Here is a 19977-nt window from a genome sequence, read left to right on the forward strand (position 1 = left end):
AATGAATTAAAAAATAGTTAAAAATTATTTTATATTTATATTTTTTATTACTTATCAATAATATTATCATATATTAATTATTCAATATAATTTTACTTTTTTATTATACTCAAAATAATTTTTAAAAAAATTAAACAAATATAATTTTAAAATTATTCTAAAATAATTTTTAAAAGAATTTTATTTTTATTTTTATTAAAAATAAAATTATTATAAAATTAATTCTAAACCCGTAATTTTCCTTTGTTTTATAATAGCTGAGCCATTACATTGACTTTTTATATTCTTGGAAAAAAAAAAAATGCCAAGACTTTTTGTAAGCTTGTTTTGAATGTGTCCTGCGTACCTATCTGCATCGGAATAATCAGTTGAAAGAAACGAACATAGGAAGTCTTTGAATCAAGAAACGATTTTCAAGAAATTCCAATATCTCAGCCGATTCCCCCATGTTCGCCAAGCGCTTCTTGCAGAAAGCTACTCTCCATTCTCAGGTACTTTCAACTCTCAGCAATCGACCCTTTGCGACTCTTCCACCATTTTCTTTCTTCTTCGTTCAGCTTCAGCTCCGAAGAAATTTTCCAATTTTCCATTTCATTTCTAATGAGGATGATCTAGTTTTTTTCTTTTTTTTTTTTCACTTGAAATTCCGTTCTTTTAATGAATTATTATGAATCTTTTTTCGCCGCTTAAAGTTTTGAAATTTATCGTTGTTTGGTTTTGAGCATGTGCTAGTTGTTTAATGTGTATGTCTTCTTATTACTGTATTTGTTTTCGAGTAGATTTATTGGTTTCGAAGCTTTAATGGAAGGAATTCTTATTACTGTTTGATTTTAGTCAATAAATTTCGTTGGCTTTGGAGCTAAATTTTTGGAACCGATAAAGAGAGTGGAATTAAGTTAGTTCACAAGAATGTGCTAGTTGCTTAATGGGTTTATTTTCTTATACCTGTTTGATTTGGTTTAATGAATTTTATTGGTTTTGGAACCTAAAATTATTAAACCAGAAAATGGAATGAATTCCACTAGGATGTGTTAAGAGTAAATGGAATGAATTCCACCAGAAAATTTTGTTGGTTTAATGTATTTCTTCTTCTTTCTGTTTGATTTGATTCATATCTTGTATGAGTTTCGAAGCTAAAATTTTCAAGCCGGTATAGAAAATGGAATCAAGTTCAAAAGCCTGTGAATAGTTTCTATAAGACTTTTCCCCCCCTTCGTCTTATTATGTTGTTTTCACCAGAACTTGCAACACGGCAGTTTGACGGAAACAGACTTGGACCTGCGAATTGCAGTTCACTATGGCATCCCGTCTACATCTTCTATTCTCGCGTTCGACCCCATTCAACGCCTTTTAGCCATTGGGACTCTGTGAGTTAATAAGCACCTTTTCTTTTTTTATTCTTTTACCTTGTTTGTTTTGGATTACGATCGAAGTGTGAGTTGCTAGCTAGGAACTAGGATTGCCTTGTGGCTCATTTTCAAAAACTATTTGGCAAAGAAAAAATTAAAGAGAAACCAAAAAAAAAAGAAAAGCGGCTGAATGAAACTGCTTCTTAGGAGAGTGCTTGTTGTGCATTTCATTTCTGTGGTACCAACGCATGGTGTTCACTTGAATGAATTCATAGTTTTCATGCTTCCTTCTCTGGAAAGTTTGGCTTCCTGCGTCTCTATCTTATGTGCTTCACCCCCACCAAGATGAATTAGAATTCTGGAGATGCATGGACTTCAGTGATAACTTTCATTCGAGGATCATATTTTGGGGAGAGAGAAATCATGGGCTTTGAACAAAATTTAGGAAATTCCCCTCCACCTTTGAACTATATTGATTGGTGGGAAATAAGATGCCTTGGGAGTCTAGGTCCTTTGTGCAATAATAAATGAATAAAAGAGTAACAAGATATATATCTTGAGATGTCACGTTGGCATAGCCGGGGAACCACATTGTCACTATAGTACTCTATTTTTTATTTTATTTATTTATATATATATATATATAAATATATTTTTGGGCAGGGATGGAAGGATTAAAGTGATTGGCGGCGATGGTAGAGAAGGACTTCTTATATCCCCAAAGCAATTGCCCTTCAAATACATTGAGGTATACATGAAGTATGAATTACTGAAAACATTAGGATACAGTGCTGATATTAATGCGTGTAGCATATTTAGATAACAAAATGACAACCCAAGACATCCCAAACCGTGTATCTTTATGTTTATGTGTATATATATCTTCATTTTCCTTTCTCATTGTTTTCCTTATTCCTTGAGCGGCAGAGATAATAATGGTGTTGTTTTGGCAGTTTCTGCAAAACCAGGGTTACTTGGTTAGCATCTTAAATGACAATGACATTCAGGTACAAGTCTTTATTTACTTTCAAACTTCCGTGTCTCTAGTAAAAACTCAATTCCATCACAATTTGGACAATTAAATATTAAGGAGGTAACTCCTTTGAACTTTTATTCATGTGTTCTTCATACATTACCAACTTTATAGTGCTCTTAAATAGTGTTTTTTTTTTTTTCAACTTTCAATAGCTATATATCGTTTTGTTTGATTAAAACAGTTGCTTGGTCATATTTTGCAAATTTGATCACTATTTAATCAGGGTAGCAAGTAGTAGTTGACAATGGTGTGTATTTTGCAATGCTAGCTGAATTTCAGCCGAAAGGCCTCTGGGTTTTAGTTTCTTTGAATATCAATTTATCTACTTTGATCATTAAGGTTTAATTTTCCCAGGTTTGGAATCTTGAGAGCAGATGTCTTGTTTGTTGTTTACAATGGGAAACCAATATAACTGCTTTTGTTGCAATCCATGGCTCCAACTTCATGTACATTACTCACTGAAAGAAGTTAATGTTACTCATATTTTCATCAGCTGATGATTGGCTGGCAAGTTGAAGAGTATTGGACAATCAATTCATAACAAGTTTGCTGTATTGCAATTTGCAGGTATGTCGGTGATGAATATGGTTTGATGTCTGTGCTGAAGTTCAATGCCGAAGAAAGAGCAGTTTTGAAGTTTCCCTATCATATTTCTTCGAATACTATAAGTGGTAATTTATTGTTCTCAGTGTTTGATCTTTGAATAATTTGTTCAACTCCAAAAAATAAGAAGTTGTATATCTTTCATTCCCAAATTAAACATTTTCCTAAAATGTCTTGATTTTCTGTAATGAACTAAACGTCTCTTAAAATTTATCATTAAATCTGTGGGTTATGTTTACTTCTATTTCTATTTAATGCCATTCTTTTACCTTTTAGCAGATGTTGTCGAGTCTCCATTTCCTACTGATCAACCCGTTGTTGGAATTCTTCCCCAACCTTGTTCTTCTGGAAATAGGCAAGACGGATTTCCATTATAGCTTGTATTAAATAAATTCTTATATTGCAAAATTAGAAGCTGAAGCTACTTCCCTTAACTCTTGAAGTGGCTTCCTATCTAAGGCATATGCTCCAGTACTTTGTTAGTCTGCAAACAACCTTATTGATGGTGTAAGTTTGGTCGACATTAATGCTAAATAAAGCAAGTCATCCATTCTGGTGGATGTGGAATGGGATGATGTTCAAAGTTTGGACATTGCAGAGAAGTTATTGAATGTAGTTTGTGCTGCTTGTAGGAAACATGATGATTACATGACTTCAGCTCCATCCATACTTGCATCTTGAATCTATTTAAGTTGGTACTGAAGTCTGTTGCGTTGTATCTAATGAACAACTTAGTAATGCTATTTTTTTCTCTCTCTCTCTCCTTCCTTTCATTTTTGACACTATATCTTTGCTGAGGTTAGATATGTTATTACTTGAGACTACATTTGTCACTGTATCTTTGCTGAGGTTAGATCTATGATTACTTGAGACTATAAGAGAGAACATGGAACTTTACGGCCATCTATTATAAGTGCTTAATTATGAGTGTTAATAACTTCTTTCCATTTTATTTTTTATTATTAATTTATCTTGCAGAGTCCTGATTGCATATCAGAATGGATCAATTGTGTTATGGGATGTTTTGGAAGCCCGAATTGTTTTTTCTGGAGGTGATAAGGATCTCCAATTGAAGGACGAAGTAGCAGAAGCCTCAACTGCAGCCAATGTAAATTCTTTAGAAGATAAATCTGAACATCCTTTAGGAGAGAAAGAGATAAGTGCTCTTTGTTGGGCATCTTCCAGTGGGTCCATTCTTGCTGTGGGTTACATAGATGGAGATATTCTGTTTTGGAACACATCATCTGTAGCTTCTAGTAAAGGTCAACAAGCATTGTCATCACCTAACAATGTTGTTAAGTTAAGATTATCATCTGCGGAAAGGAGACTCCCTGTCATTGTCTTACAGTGGTCTGCAACTAATAAGTCCCGTAATAATTGTGATGGCCAATTATTTATTTATGGTGGAGATGAAATAGGATCTGAGGAAGTTTTGACGGTAATGTTAACTTTTGTTGGATGTTTGTCTGTTTTTATGGTTGAAGTGTGTTGCATTAAAAAGAGCTAAGTGGGCAAGCTACATATAATTTATAAGATGCTAACTTTTTTGACAAAACATGTATTATCTTGAAAAGAGTAAAGGACTTTTGGGTTTAACTAATTCAGAATTTTCGTCTGTATCAGATTCCTTTGTTATATTTACATTTAACAAAAATATTGACATTTTTTACCATTATCATTCTGCCACTTTTGAATAGTGAAGTGGTATTTTATTCTAAGTTCTCCTAACGCCCAACTTAAAATGTGTTCTTAATTTTCTGCCTCTTACTACAGGTTTTAACACTTGAATGGTCGTCTGGAATGGATACTTTAAAATGTGCTGGTCGCATTGATATTACACTTACTGGCTCTTTTGCTGACATGATTTTGTTACCAAGTGCTGGGGCAATAGGGAGTCAAAAGAAAGCTGATGTTTTTGTACTAACAAGCCCCGGACAACTGCATTTCTATGATGATGCTAGCCTTTCTTCCTCGTTGTCCCAGCAAGACAGGAAACCATCTTTTAGTGCTGTGGAATTTCCTGCCATGATACCAATGAATGATCCGACCATTACTGTTGCTAAACTTTTTACCCTTCGGACCGGGGAAGACTCATTAAACACTCTATCAGAGGTATTGCATCCTTTTTTTTTTTTTTTTTGAAGAATGGATAATCTTATTTTTCTGATAAAAACTGTCAGAGGATAATTTTATTCTCTTTCCAGTTGACCTCAAATTTGAAACCTGGTTCAATTACAACCCCGGCTAGTGGTGTAAAGTGGCCATTGACTGGGGGTGTGCCCAGTCAACTGTCTACTACTAAAGATAAAAGGATAGAGAGACTGTATCTGGCTGGGTATTCAGATGGGTCTGTTCGGATATGGGATGCTACTTTGCCAGTCTTAAGTTGTCTTTTGGAAGGCCAGGTAAGTGTCTTAATAAAGGTTTTATTAAGTGTCTTAATAAAGGTTTTATTATTACTTTGTTCTCATTAGCAGGGGGCCTATTCTTGATAGTAAATTATGCTATATGACTAAAAGGTGCAAGGTATTAAAGTGGCCGGTTCAAGTGCTCCTGTTTCAGAATTGGATTTTTGCTATCTCACTTTTAGTTTGGCTTTAGGCAATGAATGTGGACTGGTGAGATGTCAAGCATATTATTTGAGTCTTGTGGTCAATTTTCTGTATTCTTAATAAACTTTTATGCCTTTTTGATATATTATTATATGTATTATGTATGGATTATATAAAAAGAGAGAATCACCTTTTTTTATTCCTTTTTCTTTTCTTTCCTTATAATTCTATTGGCTTGTATAGGTTTGTATTTATGATCTCAAAGGCTGCTCAAACGGAACAAACTTCCACTTCGTCACAGAAACTAAGCATGAAGGTAAACTGTAAATGACAAGCATCACGATGATTGCACCTCGTTGGTTTTTGCCTGTTTCTTTTGGGCCAAAGGGGAATGAAGTAACAGTATGATGCAGAGTAAATACAATATGACTTTTCAGATACGTGGTGATATAAATTAACAGTTCTTCAGAATGGTAAAGCAGGGATTTGCCTAATTGTAAATACTTGCAGATACTAAATTTTTCTTAGAAGTAGCTTACAGTTTCAACTATGACTTTAAGCGATTGAACATTCATGATGTAAATATGTCAGGTCAACATACAATAAATGCATTTTATTTAATGAGTAATGCTTACAGTCCTAATCCGTTGTCTGTTCTTTTATATTATATTATTTATATATACATATATATATATATATATATAAGATCAAAGTGTATTGGGACATGCTTAGAACTATCCAAGAAACATCATTTACGTTTGCATGGCATATGCCGTATGGGGAAATACTAGAATCTAATCTCCGGTGTGGATGGTATTGCAGCTTTGTTGTAAAGTTATATAAAAAAATTATAAGAAATAAGGTAAACTAGGAAAAGTAAGTGACATGGAATATAAGCTTTTGGAAACAAGAGTATCATTTTCATTTTTGTGATTGCTTGATGTCCAGCTGAAGAACTTCTGAAGACTGCGATAGACAGTCTCTCATTTTTTTATAATGCTTCCTTAGTTTTCATTCAAGGCATTGTGGAACACTGGAAATATTCTTCAGCTCTTGATGTATTGTTAGAGTGGAAGCTCTATTCACTGAGAAACATGTTCATTTTTCATTCACACACCATGATATTTGCTTTACACTGAAGTTATGTAGTCAGAGCTTTTTACTTTCAGTAGTTGACATTATACTTTTTTTTTTTACAGTTCACATTTTGTCTCACGAAAAAGGGCTTCAATGTAGTGCTGTTTTTTCTCTAACCGATTCCCCAGTTCAAATGTTAAAGTATATTCATTCTGGGGCTAAACTTGCTATTGGATTTAAATGTGGCCGTGTGAGTAACCTGTATATTTCTCTTACTCTTTATCTTTATTGTCATTAGAACCATCTTGAATGCTGGACTGTATTTTAAGCTTTTTCAATGTCAACATACCAATTTAAGTTACTTCATTATTCAGAAAGATGCCTAAAATTTAATTTTTCTTTTCAGGTTGGAGTAATTGACATGAGTACCTTATCTGTTGCGTTCTTTCTGAATGATATATCTTGCTCTGGCTCACCAGTCGTTTCAATAATGTCGAAAGAACTTACCAATTCTCACAGCCTTGTGAAGAGCCCAAAGCACTCAGAAGCAAACAATGTGACAAACGCTGTAAAGGAAGTAATTTTCATCTTGACAAAGGATGCAACGATGAAAGTGATTGATGGTTGTAATGGTAACATGATCAACACACGGCAATGGAACTTGAAAAAGGAATCAATTGCAATTTCAATGTATGTTATAGGCAAGTATTGATTTTGTCTTCAAAAGAATAAGATATATATATATATATATATTTTTTTTTTTTGTATATATAAACGTTATTATAGATGACAAAATATTGAGAAGCCTTTTTGGTTCCAGAGGGTAACATTTCTTCTAAGTTATGCAATGAAAAGCAGACGGAAGAGTCCACAAGGGACACTGCTACTATAGAGGAGCCTGTTCCAGATGGTTCGCAGGCTGGAATAAGTTCACATGCAATTGAACACAGGTCTTCTTCAGATACTGCATGCTCTGAGGAAAGTTTATTGGACTCATTTCTTTTGCTATGTTGTGAGGATTCAACACGCTTGTTCTCCACAAAATCTGTAATTCAGGTGCCTCTCACATTCTTTATTTTTAATTACAATACTTTTGTAGCTTTAGATCCATGCTAAGGAATTACCATCTTTTTAGGGAAACAATAAGCCTGTTTGTAAAGTGAAATATGCAAAACCTTGCATTTGGACCACAACTTTTAAGAAAGATCAAAGACTTCAGGGGTTGGTCTTGCTGTTCCAGACTGGAGGAATTGAGATCAGGTGATGTGTTTTCTCCCATTATGTTTGTGCCCAGCCAGAACAACATAAGTAAAAGAATAATGGAGGATGAGAGACATCAAAAACCACATCAAATTTTTAAGATCGTCTTCCATTTCAAATTTTCTAATGACAACCTAATGTGCTCCCTGCTTCTATGATACCCTATTGGTTAATAATTTTAGATATTAAATTTAGTGTTGATATGTCTATGCTTTGCAGATCTATACCGGACTTGGAATTGGTGAAAGAGAGCTCCTTGATGTCTGTATTAAGGTGGAATTTCAAGGCAAACATGAATAAAATGATGAGCTCTTCTGATAATGGACAAATTACACTGGTATGATTTCTTCAAATTTGAAAATATCAAATTCTACTTAATATCTTGCACTTAGAGATATAAGGCCCTTTTGGAAGGTATACTCAAACCATGATTCTTGTTTCTGAGGTTTGAAATTTAAATTTTTTGTGCGGAAAAACACTTTAGCAGAATCAATGATTTAAGTTTGAGTATATGAAACAAACGGGCCTATAATCTATTTGATGGATTCTTATGTTGACTTCCCTACAGGCAAATGGGTGTGAAGTGGCATTCGTCTCTTTATTAGCTAGTGAAAATGATTTTAGGTATTCTTTTGTTGTTTGTAGCTATTGCTTTAATCTTTTCTTTCTTTCTTTTTTCTTAAAAAAAAAATAATAATAATAAAGCTCAATAGAGGGTTTTTTTTTTTTCCCCCTTATAATCTTATCAATATTTTCCCATGTTTTCAGGATTCCAGAGTCTTTGCCTTGTCTTCATGATCAGGTTCTTGCAGCGGCTGCAGACGCTGCCTTTAGTTTCTCTATAAATCAGAAGAAAAAGCAGGTCAGAAATTATATTATTATCTGTAGTTGTCTGTTTTATGATGAATATTTCTATTCACACGTAAACAGCATAATTATGTTGCTACAGGGTACTGCACCTGGAATTTTAGGTGGTATCGTCAAAGGCCTTAAGGGGGGAAAAGTGGACCATTCTCTAGATAATACTAAAACTCCTAAATCAACTTTCAATCATTTAGAGGGGATATTTTTGAAGTCTCCACGCCCAAACTCATTTCAACCTGTAGATCATGAAGAAGCTGCAGAGCTCGATATAGGTTCTTGTCGAGTACAATATTATTCTTATTCTGCTGAGCACGTTAATGATTTACTTACTATGTAATTACTTTTACTATAGATGATATTGAACTGGATGATATTGAACTAGATGAACCTCCACCGGTAGCGTCTACTTCATCTGATCTTAAAAACACAAAGAAAGGTAAATCTGAGACTTTGTTACATGTATTTTTTATGTCCATTTTTCTTGATTTTTAGACTAGAATTATATGCCTCATACTGCATAAACATTTAAGTTCAAATGTAAACTAGTGTACTTCTTTGCAGAAAAGGGATCCGAAAGGGAAAGACTGTTTGAAGGTGGTACAGATGATGTGAAGCCCAGATTGAGAACTCCTCAAGAAATTAGGGCTGCCTATGGCAAAGCTAGGGTAATGTAGATGATGTTTTTAGTAGTAATGAAAGAAGTTATAGCTCTTTAGCTTAATGCAATGTGGTAAAAAACTATTTCAGGATGCTTCTTCAGTGGCTGCAAATGCAAGAAATAAGCTTGTAGAGAGGCAGGAAAAACTTGAGGTAAGATATTGATGTTATTGGCGAAAATGGTTCCACATTTAAACTTGGTTTGGTTCCCAAAAGGTTAGAAAATCAGGACAAATAGGTCCAACTGATAGTCATGTAGGGGTGTAATTTGCAAGTCTACGTGACGCCAGTGTGCTTTAAATCTGACTATTTACAGCTCAATAATCAAATAATGTGTCCGATTGCAAATTGTGACAAGAGATTATAACGAACAAAAGGACCACTATGAGTTGAACTTGTAAAGGAACAGAGGAGCTTGAAAGAACCCGAATTAGGAAGTTAATGAACTATAGAATTCCAAGTGTCTGATTTAGCCTATTTGTTGATAAGAGTGATAAGCCGAGACAGGTGTATGTGAGGAGGGGTAATAAAGGGTGACGTGGAGTTATTAGTATTGTTAGTGTTAGTTAGTGGGGTTTCTGTACAGTGCGGAGGTGTACTGGGGTCTATCGTGTGTAATGTAGAGAGGTATTAATAGGCCAGAGTTGGATCAGAGTGGTAGGAAATGACTGGAGTTGAAAAGAAAGACTTGGCTGAGGCTGAGCACAGGAGAGAGAGTCCTTCGTTGAGTCTGTAGTTCAATTTGTTAATCAATAAAGATTCCATCTTTCATTCTTCTTGATTCATTTTCAGTGGAAGAACTACTCTGTACTTATCAATTTGGTATCAGAGCGTAGATTCTGGCAGATATGGCGGCTAGGAAAACAAATGAGAGGTTCGAGTTGGTGGAGAAAGAGATCAAGGAAGTTAGGGTTTCCATGGAGAAAGGAATGGGCGACATGGAGAAAAGTCTCAGAGAAGTTAGGGTGGAATTGTCTCAGAATAGGACAGATATGTTCGAAATTCGCCGGCTAATGGAGGAACAGATGAAACTCCTTTCGTCGGCCACGTCAGCGCCGGAGAAGACGGTTGCGGCTACGGCCGAGGGGGATCACGGACTAAATCGCGCCGGAGAAGGTCGCGAGTTGAATCGCGCAGGTGATCGCGGACCTAATCGCGCCGTTGATGACCGTGATGTGAATCGCGAGGGTGATCGCGCAGGGATTCTTGCCGGAGAGGCTCGGGAGACAAATCGTGCCGGCGAGCGAGTGGAAATACGTTTAGGTGAGGAAAGGTCGATTAACCCTAGGGTGACGCAAAATGTGTTGTGTCCGGTGGGGGATTTTGGCTAGCGAGAACAAGGCGTCGATCGTGCGATGGAGGGAAGGAATCCTCGAAATCCGGGTCGCGAGGGAAGAGAGGATGGGCGAGGGTTGGCGAGGGGTGCTCCTTGGGGCACTCAAGGAAAACATTGGAACGGACATCGTGGTGAGGGGCATGGATTTTTCTTGGACGGTGAGTCCATGGATTTCGATGATCGACGGAATGGGACCGGCGTTCCTGTTCATCGAGGAGGAGAAAGGGGATGGAACAGTAATGTTGGAGATAGGTGTAGAGAAAACTGGGAGGGCGGAGGTGTTTTGGAGGAGTTGTCGGTGAATGAAGATTGGGCGGGCCTTCGTCGGAGACAGGCAGAGTGCCCTATCTTTGGTGGAGAGGATCCTGATGGTTGGTTGTTCCGTATGGAACAGTTTTTCTCCATAAATCGATGCTCGGACAGGTTAAAACTCATCACCTCGGGAATTTCGTTGGAGGGGGATGCCCTGTCATGGTTCCAATGGTAGAATGGCCGCAGGCCTTTCCATAATTGGTCGGAGTTTAGGGTCGCTTTGTTGCAAAGATTCCGCTCCTCGCAAGAGGGCAACCTCTGCGAGAGGTTTTTGGCAATACGGCAGGGGGGTACGGTAGCCGAATACCATAGACAGTTTGAGGTTTCAGCGGCCCCATTAAGGGATGTGCCGGAGGAGGTATTGGAGGGAATTTTTGTAAATGGACTCAAGGTGCAGATTCGGGCTGAGGTGAGACTCCTGAAACCGGTGGGGTTGGGGGAAATCATGGAGATTGCCCAGAGAATTGAGGAAAGAAATGAATTGCTGCGGCGGGAAGGGGCTGGAACCAAGTTTTCCCGACCACAATTTCATGGTTCTCGGAGGGCTGAGTCGTCACCAACTTTGGTTAGGACGGTGCCTGTAGTGGAACGTCCACAGCGGAACCCTGCATTGTTAGAGAAAACGGCAACTCAAAGACGAGATTTTCCATTTCGTAAGCTTTCCGATTCTGAGTTGCAGGAAAAGAGGGATAAACTATGCTTTAGGTGCGATGAGAAGTTCACCTTTGGCCATCGTTGTAAGAAGAAGGAGCTTCGGATAATGTTGGTTAGCGATGAGGATGCAACTGACTCTGAAGAGGATGATCCAACTTTACTAAGCTCAGATTGGGAGGAGGGGCAACCGGAACTTATTGAATTATCTTTGAATTCAGTGGTAGGACTTTCGACGCCAAAGACAATGAAGCTCCGGGGCACAATTGCTCAACAAGAGGTAATAGTGTTAATTGATTCCGGCGCAACTTATAATTTCATTTCATTGAGTTTTGTGGAGAGGGTTATGATTCCTATTGCACCCATTGCTGGGTTTGGGGTACAATTAGGGACAGGTGAATCAGTAAAAGGGAAGGGTATATGTAAGGAGGTAGCATTGACATTAGCACACTTGACCATAGTGGAAAATTTCTTGCCCCTTGAATTGGGGGGGGGGGGGGGGGGGGGGATTTAAGTCTTTCCACCACAATGATTTCTCTTAAGGCCATGGTTAGGACCATTAAACATGAGGGACATGGCATCTATTTAGAATTAAGTGCCTTGGATGCCAACAATGAACCGGATTTGGGGGTATTAGGGGATTTGGATCAGCAATTCCAAGGGGAGGTTAGTGTGGTCTTGCAGCGGCATTCGAAGGTATTACACATGCCGGAAGGGCTTCCTCCCCAAAGAATGCGGGATCATCGCATTATCCTTCAGGAGGGTACCGCCCCTATTAGCGTTCGACCTTATAAGTACCCTCATTTTCAAAAGAACGAGATTGAGAAATTGGTAAGAGAGATGCTTTCAGCGGGTATTATATAGCCGAGTAGCAGCCCATTTTCAAGCCCAGCTCTTTTAGTTAAAAAAAAGGATGGGAGTTGGCGTTTTTGTGTGGATTACCGGGCACTTAACAAGGCTACAATCCCCGATAAGTTTCCCATTCCGGTTATCGAAGAGCTATTGGACGAATTGAGTGGGGCCACCATCTTTACCAAATTGGATTTGAAATCCGGTTATCACCAAATTCGGATGTGCAAGGACGATATTCCGAAAACAGCTTTCCGAACGCATGAGGGACACTACGAGTTTTTGGTTATGCCCTTTGGGTTAACTAACGCCCCAGCCACTTTCCAATCTCTTATGAATGAGGTGTTGAAACCTTTTTTGCGGAAATTCGTTTTGGTATTTTTTGATGACATCTTGGTTTATAGTAGAACTCTTGAAGACCATATCAACCATTTGGATGTCGTTTTGTCTGCTTTGGAGGACAATCACTTATATGTGAACCAAAAAAAATGCATTTTTGCTAGTGGTAAATTGGAGTATTTGGGCCACACTGTCTCGGGCAATGGGGTGGCGGCTGATACTAGTAAGATTCAAGCAATGGTAGATTGGCCTACCCCTCGTTCTCTCAAGGAGTTGCGGGGTTTTTTGGGGTTAACGGGCTATTATCGGCGCTTTGTTTCGGGATATGGGCACCTTGCTTGGCCACTTACGCAACAACTGAAGAAAGACAACTTTCATTGGTCTAGCGAGGCGGAGGACGCCTTTAGGAAATTGAAACAGGCCATGACCACAGTTCCGGTTTTGGCACTGCCGAATTTTGGCCAGCCATTTATCATGGAATCGGACGCGTCAGGGTTTGGGATTGGCGCAGTCTTGATGCAACATCAGCTGCCCATTGCTTACTTCAGTCAAGTGTTGTCATCACGTGCTCGAACGAAACGGTATATGAGCGCGAGCTCATGGCTGTGGTCCTCGCCATTCAGAAATGGCGCCATTACTTATTGGGACGTCATTTCATTGTTCGAACGGATCAAAGGAGTCTAAAGTTTTTGTTGGAGCAAAGACTAATCAGTGAGGACCACCAAAAATGGTTGTGTAAGTTGTTGGGGTACGATTTTGAGATCCAATACAAGCCTGGATCTGAAAATCGGGTGGCTGATGCGCTGTCTAGGCAACCGTCTGGATTGGAATTGGTCCATCTGGCCACTTCGGCCATATATGACGGGGCTGAAATTTGTCAACAAATCCAGAGGGATCCTCGGCTGGCCGCTATTCGGGCTGCTCTCGTGGCTAATTCCGCAACGGTGAAGGGGTTTTCGTTGTGTAATGGCATGTTGTTGTATAGGGGGCGGGTGGTCCTACCCAGGCATTCTCCTCTCATTCCGGCCCTATTGGCAGAGTTTCATGGCAGCAAGATTGGGGGCCACTCGGGTGTATTAAAGACCTTTAAAAGGTTGTCCTCTGAATTGTTCATGACTTTGTTAGTTTATGAAGTTGGAAAGGTCTTCCTCAGTCCTTTGGGCAGATATAAGGTACCAATGTTGGCTGTTAAAAGTCTAGGCCTAGCTACATTAAATATGCAAGCCTGACAGCTAAAAATATCTACATACAATATAATAATTAGTTGTAAGGGCTTATAAATGTTTGAGACTAGTTTTTCAACGAAATTAGTTTTTAAAAGGTTGTCCTCTGAATTTTTCTGGTATGGCATGAAGCGGGATGTGTTATCCCTGGTGGCAGCTTGTCAGATTTGCCAACAGAACAAGACCTCTACTTTATCTCCAGGAGGTTTGCTGCAGCCGTTGCCTCTTCCAAGTCAGGTATGGGATGATATCTCCATAGATTTTCTGGAAGGTCTTCCAAAGTCGGCTGGTCATGACTCTATTTTAGTAATTGTGGACCGGCTTAGTAAGTATGCCCATTTTTTGGCCCTATGTCATCCGTTTTCGGCAAAATCGATGGCTGCGCTGTTTGTTAAGGAGGTGGTCAGGCTCCATGGGTTCCCTCAAACCATTGTGTCCGATCGCGACAAAGTTTTTCTCAGCCAGCCATTTTTGGAAGGAGCTTTTTAGATTGCAGGGGACTTCGTTGCATTACAGTACGGCTTACCATCCTCAATCGGATGGCCAAACGGAGGTGGTTAATAGGTGTTTGGAAGCTTATTTACGTTGCTTTGTCTCAGGAAAACCGACTCACTAGTTTTCTCACCTTGCTTGGGCTGAATATTGGTATAATACGAGCTTCCACGTCTCCGCGGGAATGACTCCTTTCCGTGCGTTGTATGGTCGTGATCCGCCCAAGTTAGTTCGTTTTGAGTTAGGCTCTACAGCTAACTCTTTGTTAGAGCAGCAAATGCAATCCCGGGATGACATTTTGGACGAGCTTCACGCACATTTGTTGCAGGCTCAGCAGGCGATGAAAGCGCAGGCGGATCTTAAAAGAAGGGATGTGTTTTTTGAGGTAGGGGATTTGGTATTTCTGAAACTTAGGCCATATCGACATCGTTCCTTAGCCAAGTTCTCCAATGAGAAACTCTCTCCTCGGTTTTATGGTCCTTACAAGGTTATCATGCGTGTCGGGCCCGTGGCATATCGGTTGCAACTACCTGCGGCTACGAAAATCCACCTGGTTTTCCATGTGTCGCAACTTAAGAAGGCCATTGGCCTGTCTTTACCGGCTCAGGAGGTTCCGCGGGGCCTAACAGCTGACATGGAGTTGCGCGTCGAACCGGAGAGGCTGCTGGCCACTCGTTTTTCACCGGTGACGGGGCAGTTGGAGGTTTTGCTGCAGTGGCGTCATTTGCCTGACTACGAGGCTTCTTGGGAACTTTTTGATGTCATTCAACAACAGTTTCTTGAATTTCACCTTGAGGACAAGGTGACTTTTTTGGGGGGCGGAGTAGTTGATAAGAGTGATAAGCCGTTACTGAGACAGGTGTATGTGAGGAGGGGTAATAAAGGGTGACATGGAGTTATTAGTATTGTTAGTGTTAGTGGGGTTTCTGTACAGTGCGGATGTGTACTGGGGTCTATCGTGTGTAATGTAGAGAGGTATTAATAGGCCAGAGTTGGATCAGAGTGGTAGGAAATGACTGGAGTTGAAAAGAAAGACTTGGCTGAGGCTGAGCACAGGAGAGAGAGTCCTTCGTTGAGTCTGGAGTTCAATTTGTTAATCAATAAAGATTTCATCTGTCATTCTTCTTGATTCATTTTCAGTGGAAGAACTACTCTGTACTTATCATTTTTCCTATGGTAAAAATGACTTTGCATGTCGGTCATGTGTAGTGGAAATTTATAATTACTTTAGTTGTGCACGCAAACGTATATGCGCGTTCACATTTGTACTACTTTGTTCATTTTTTTTTTTTCCTATTATGTTACCATTATCAAAATGAAGACTTTTATGTTCACACTATTCCAACTTTTAAGGAATTACACTTTCAACTGGCACATCTTGAATGACTGGGTGAACTGACCATCACTGTATTATCAGCGAATCAGCAAGAACACCGAAGAGCTTCAAAGTGGAGCTGAAGACTTTGCATCAATGGCAAATGAGCTCGTAAAGACGCTAGAAAATCGAAAATGGTGGCAGATATGAACAATTGGCTTCGTTAATATTTGCTTGTGGTGGTCTGCGTATTCTACGTGTTTGGCGGCATAGGAGAATTCCCTCTAAGCCTTAAAAGTGAGAAATGTGGTTCTCTAAAGGTGAATTGGAAAGACGAATGGATTTCATGTGCCTTTTAAGATGTCAAGTATAGGATAATCACTACATTTACTTATACTAGTTTTTTAGCGCGCGGGTAAAAATCAAATAAAAAACTGATTTCACATGTAGTGAAGTTTTTGTTTATAGTTTAGAATTAATTAGTTTAGATTTATTTTAAAGATAATAATTTCTCATTTCCCTAAATTTAATCTATGATATAGAATGTCCTAAATCAATTATAAGTGCTCTTGTATGATCTATCAAGGACTTCAATTATTATTATTTTTTTTTTAGTAAACTTCTATTAAATTTTTAACTAATAAATAAAAATAAAAATAATAAACAATTTTTTTTTCATGGTTCAAGTTAAAAGTACTTCAAATGGTGATGCTCTTGCCGATTGCTTTTTCGTTAGTCGCTTGACAACAGGTCTTGGAGTCTTTTTGTGTTTATTATGTTTTTATTTTTTGTGTGTTTTTACTATAATAACTGGGGTTTTCACCCTATTGTCTTTGTTTGTTTTTGGTGTCTGTTAGATTAGTGTCTTGGCGGTGTTTGGTGTAGCCTTAGTGCTACGATGTTTTGTCCCTTCATCACTCAAAAACTTATCTTACTGAGAGATGTTTTATCTCATGTGCTCGATCTTAGTGTGCTGAGATATTCTCTCATTTTTGGGCCTCAGGTGTACGTCTGTTCCCCAGTTAGGTCATTAGCCTTCTATTGTGTTTATTACTCTGATTTTTTTTTTTTTTTTAGTTGTAAGTTCCGTGAGACATGAGTTTTATTAAAAAAAAAAAGTACTTGAAATGGTGAACTCATTTTAAATTAGAACAAGGATAATATTATTGTATTATGAAAATAAAACCTATTTTTTACAACATAAAATCAAATAGAACACTTATTAGGGTGCAGATATGGAAAAGAAAAAGATATTTAACTAAAGGCATATAAAACATAATAAAAAACAAATCAAATAGAAAACTAATTAGGGTGTATGTATCAGAAGTAGAAAGTTGTTTGATTTTGGGTATTCACAACTTAAACTTTTTACTATAGTATTTTCTCTCATAAAAATTCTAATTTAACTATTTTGCTACAATTTTTTTCTTACATAAATTTAATTTTTAACTCAAGTTCTCAATGTGAACTCGCGACAAGAATGGGTCCCTAATGTAACATATATAGAGGATTATAATAAAAGTATTGGAGTAGAGAAAATATTTTTTGAAAAAATATTTGAATTGAGAAGTTAGAGAAAAAGTAATTAATGAAGTGAAAGAAACATGAAAAGGAAAAATAATTTTAATAAAGTGAAAGAAACAACCTTTTGTATATATGCAGATTATACGGTCTCTCATGTAAAAGTCAAATGTCAATGCTACGCAAAAGAAGCATGGAAATAGTATATTTGTTTTTTTTTAAGACAAATAGTATATTTGTTATGTTATTCTATTTTGCGCTCTGCTCTAATGTAATGATGTTTAAAATGTTAGATTTTTGTTATATTTAATGAGCTCTCATACTAAATATAGTATATGCCAGCAAAAAAAAAAAGAAAAAGAAAAAAGAAAAATATCAATGAATTTGGGAGTGATTTTTCAACTCAAACGTCAAAATATGGCATTGACGTGTTCATTTGGCACTTTATTAAAGATGCTCTCAGGACATAAATATTAGAGAAAATTGTTAAATTTATTCTTAGAGTGTATGAGTCTAAATTTTTATCTTTTAATCTTATTAATCTTTTGATTATTATAGTTATTTGAGTAAGAAAAATATTAATTAAGAGTAAGTAATAAAAAAAAAAATAGAAGCGGACCAATTTCACATTAGAAAACACACAAAAAGTGAGAAATACGTTGTCCAATCTATTTGATAGCACCACAAAGGTACTGGAGGAAAAAAAAAAGCAAAAAAAAATAGAATATAGAGCAAATGACATTCATGAGAGGAGATAGCGACAATGGCAGTATAATTCTAAGTAGGAGATGAGGCACGAGGCATTTTGAGGATTTTTGAATTTTTATATGAAAAATGCTATTAATGTTCATGCTTTAAAATTCAAGCTATTAGTCTTTTCTCCCCTCAAAATATATATGTTATTTCCTCGTTCTTTCTATTTTGTAAGAATATAATTTTAAGGATAAATTATACGTTTTCCTCTTGAATTATAGACCTTGTAATAAAATGTCATCTGAATTTTAATTTTAGTTTTTTTTTTCTTTTAAACTTTAACAACTCTTACAAATTTTTCTCTTTTATTAAATTTCTACTATGTTATTGCTTTTGGCTGCCATTGACTAACCCCTAAAGTTCCTTCAATTAAATTAAGGAGAAAGCTAAGTATGGTAGAAAAAAAGGATAATTCATGCGCGTAATTACACTTTCAAGTAACTATGAGCTAACAGAATAATTGTTTACTAAATTATTCAACGATACTTATTATTTATGTAATGCGTGTTATTTTGTTAATTTTTATATTTCACATGATATTTTCCATAAAAAAAATTTAACAGAGGAGAAAAATTTGCAAGAGTTACTGGAGTTGGGGAGAAAAAAAATTAAAATTAAAGTTTGAGAGAGATATTTTGTGACAATACATATAGTTCAAGAGTAAAACGTGTAATTTGTCCTAATTTTAATCACATTGTGCATTTAGGGCACTTCTCCTTAAATTATCTTTTGGTTCTTCACTCACTCTATTTTGTTTGGGCCTTTGGCCTTCTCATTCACTTCATGTCATCATGTTTAACCCAATCCAGATCAGACAAAGCTAAAAGCTTGTAATCCTTGTATGCCTTATCCAAGTCACCAAAATTCTTTGCACGGATATTGGTTAAGTAGAGAAGTCAACAACGTCGGCAGGTGGGGATTTCAAGCTGAACAAGAATGCAGAAAAGGGTCAACAACGGCGGCGGCTACAACACCTCCAAATCAATATCGATACTCAATAAATCATAAGTTTGGACCGGCGTCACGGGAGTTTCTCTGTCAATTATTAGACAGTGCATTACTGTATTTCATAATTAGATGATGTATTACTGTAATAAAATTTAAATTTTAAATTTAAATCGGTGAAATAAATTAGATTATAAAATATTATAATATCTAATTATATTTGGATCAATCAACAATTAAATTTTTTTTTAAACATAATACGTTTATTATCATTTTTTTTATTATGAACTAAAATGAGTGCTGCACAAAATCTTTGGACTCCTTTGCCATTCTTTTTATCTTTTCATCTTTTTGCAATAGAGCTATTATTTTCACTTGATCACTGAAATTCTTGAGCAGATAAAATCTTGAATTCCACTAGTATGTACAACCGGTTGGAATCAAGATTTTGCATATCAAAAATCTTCAATTCCGTTATTTATTGTTTCACTAATATTTATTAATTTTCCATCTTTGAATTATTAACACATGTTGTCAACTTTGATTTACGTTCATTATTTATAGTTTCTACAGGTTTTTAATATAAAATGAATTCAATTATGTATAGGATTAATTCTGTGAAATTTCAGGCATCTTAAAATAAGAAACAAGATAAGGATAATTGGAAAAACAACCATTTTCCTTATAGAGCCACTTTTGATCTCTTTAACTTGATGAGAAATAATACTAACGCTAAGTTACAATTGCTTTGATGCCATCTTAGTTATTTATTACTGTTTTACGTGTTACAAAGTTTCTGAATTTATTACCTCAACTCTACATTTATAGGAATTGGGAGCAACG

The 19977-nt window shown here is 36.8% G+C and overlaps 1 protein-coding gene across 5 annotated transcripts; it reads left to right on the forward strand.

The window, feature by feature from the left end:
• The first annotated feature begins 301 nt into the window (after positions 1–301).
• Positions 302–16431, forward strand: LOC21399448 (syntaxin-binding protein 5-like). 5 transcript variants are annotated; one of them, XM_024170663.1, is made up of 24 exons: positions 302–491; positions 1240–1367; positions 2013–2097; positions 2303–2356; positions 2740–2831; positions 2953–3056; positions 3268–3343; positions 3967–4426; positions 4762–5100; positions 5193–5393; positions 5508–5606; positions 5784–5856; positions 6740–6867; positions 7024–7318; positions 7438–7673; positions 7753–7877; positions 8097–8214; positions 8446–8501; positions 8646–8739; positions 8827–9013; positions 9094–9177; positions 9303–9406; positions 9489–9551; positions 16018–16431. In XM_024170663.1, exons 1-24 carry the CDS (start codon positions 447–449, stop codon positions 16123–16125), a joined length of 3354 nt encoding a protein of 1117 aa, XP_024026431.1. In that variant the 5' UTR covers positions 302–446; the 3' UTR covers positions 16126–16431. The 5 variants fall into 5 exon arrangements, with proteins under 5 accessions (XP_024026431.1, XP_024026432.1, XP_024026435.1 ...); XM_024170664.1 differs by lacking the exons at positions 2013–2097; positions 2303–2356; positions 2740–2831; XM_024170666.1 differs by lacking the exons at positions 302–491; positions 2303–2356; positions 2740–2831 and having other exon boundaries at positions 1308–1367; positions 16018–16430.
• The last annotated feature ends 3546 nt before the right edge of the window (positions 16432–19977 follow it).

This window comes from Morus notabilis, unplaced genomic scaffold, assembly GCF_000414095.1.
Source record: "Morus notabilis unplaced genomic scaffold, ASM41409v2 Scaffold382, whole genome shotgun sequence".
Lineage (NCBI taxonomy): Eukaryota > Viridiplantae > Streptophyta > Magnoliopsida > Rosales > Moraceae > Morus > Morus notabilis.

What these genes read in the sequence shown, in the direction of transcription:
- LOC21399448 (XM_024170663.1), top strand. Translation starts at nt 447, where the DNA reads ATGTTCGCCAAGCGCTTCTTGCAGAAAGCTACTCTCCATTCTCAG. An exon ending in TTGGATTTAAATGTGGCCGT is followed by an intron (nt 6,868 to 7,023) that starts GTGAGTAACCTG and finishes TTTTCTTTTCAG; the next exon opens with GTTGGAGTAATTGACATGAG. An exon ending in AGAGGCAGGAAAAACTTGAG is followed by an intron (nt 9,552 to 16,017) that starts GTAAGATATTGA and finishes CTGTATTATCAG; the next exon opens with CGAATCAGCAAGAACACCGA.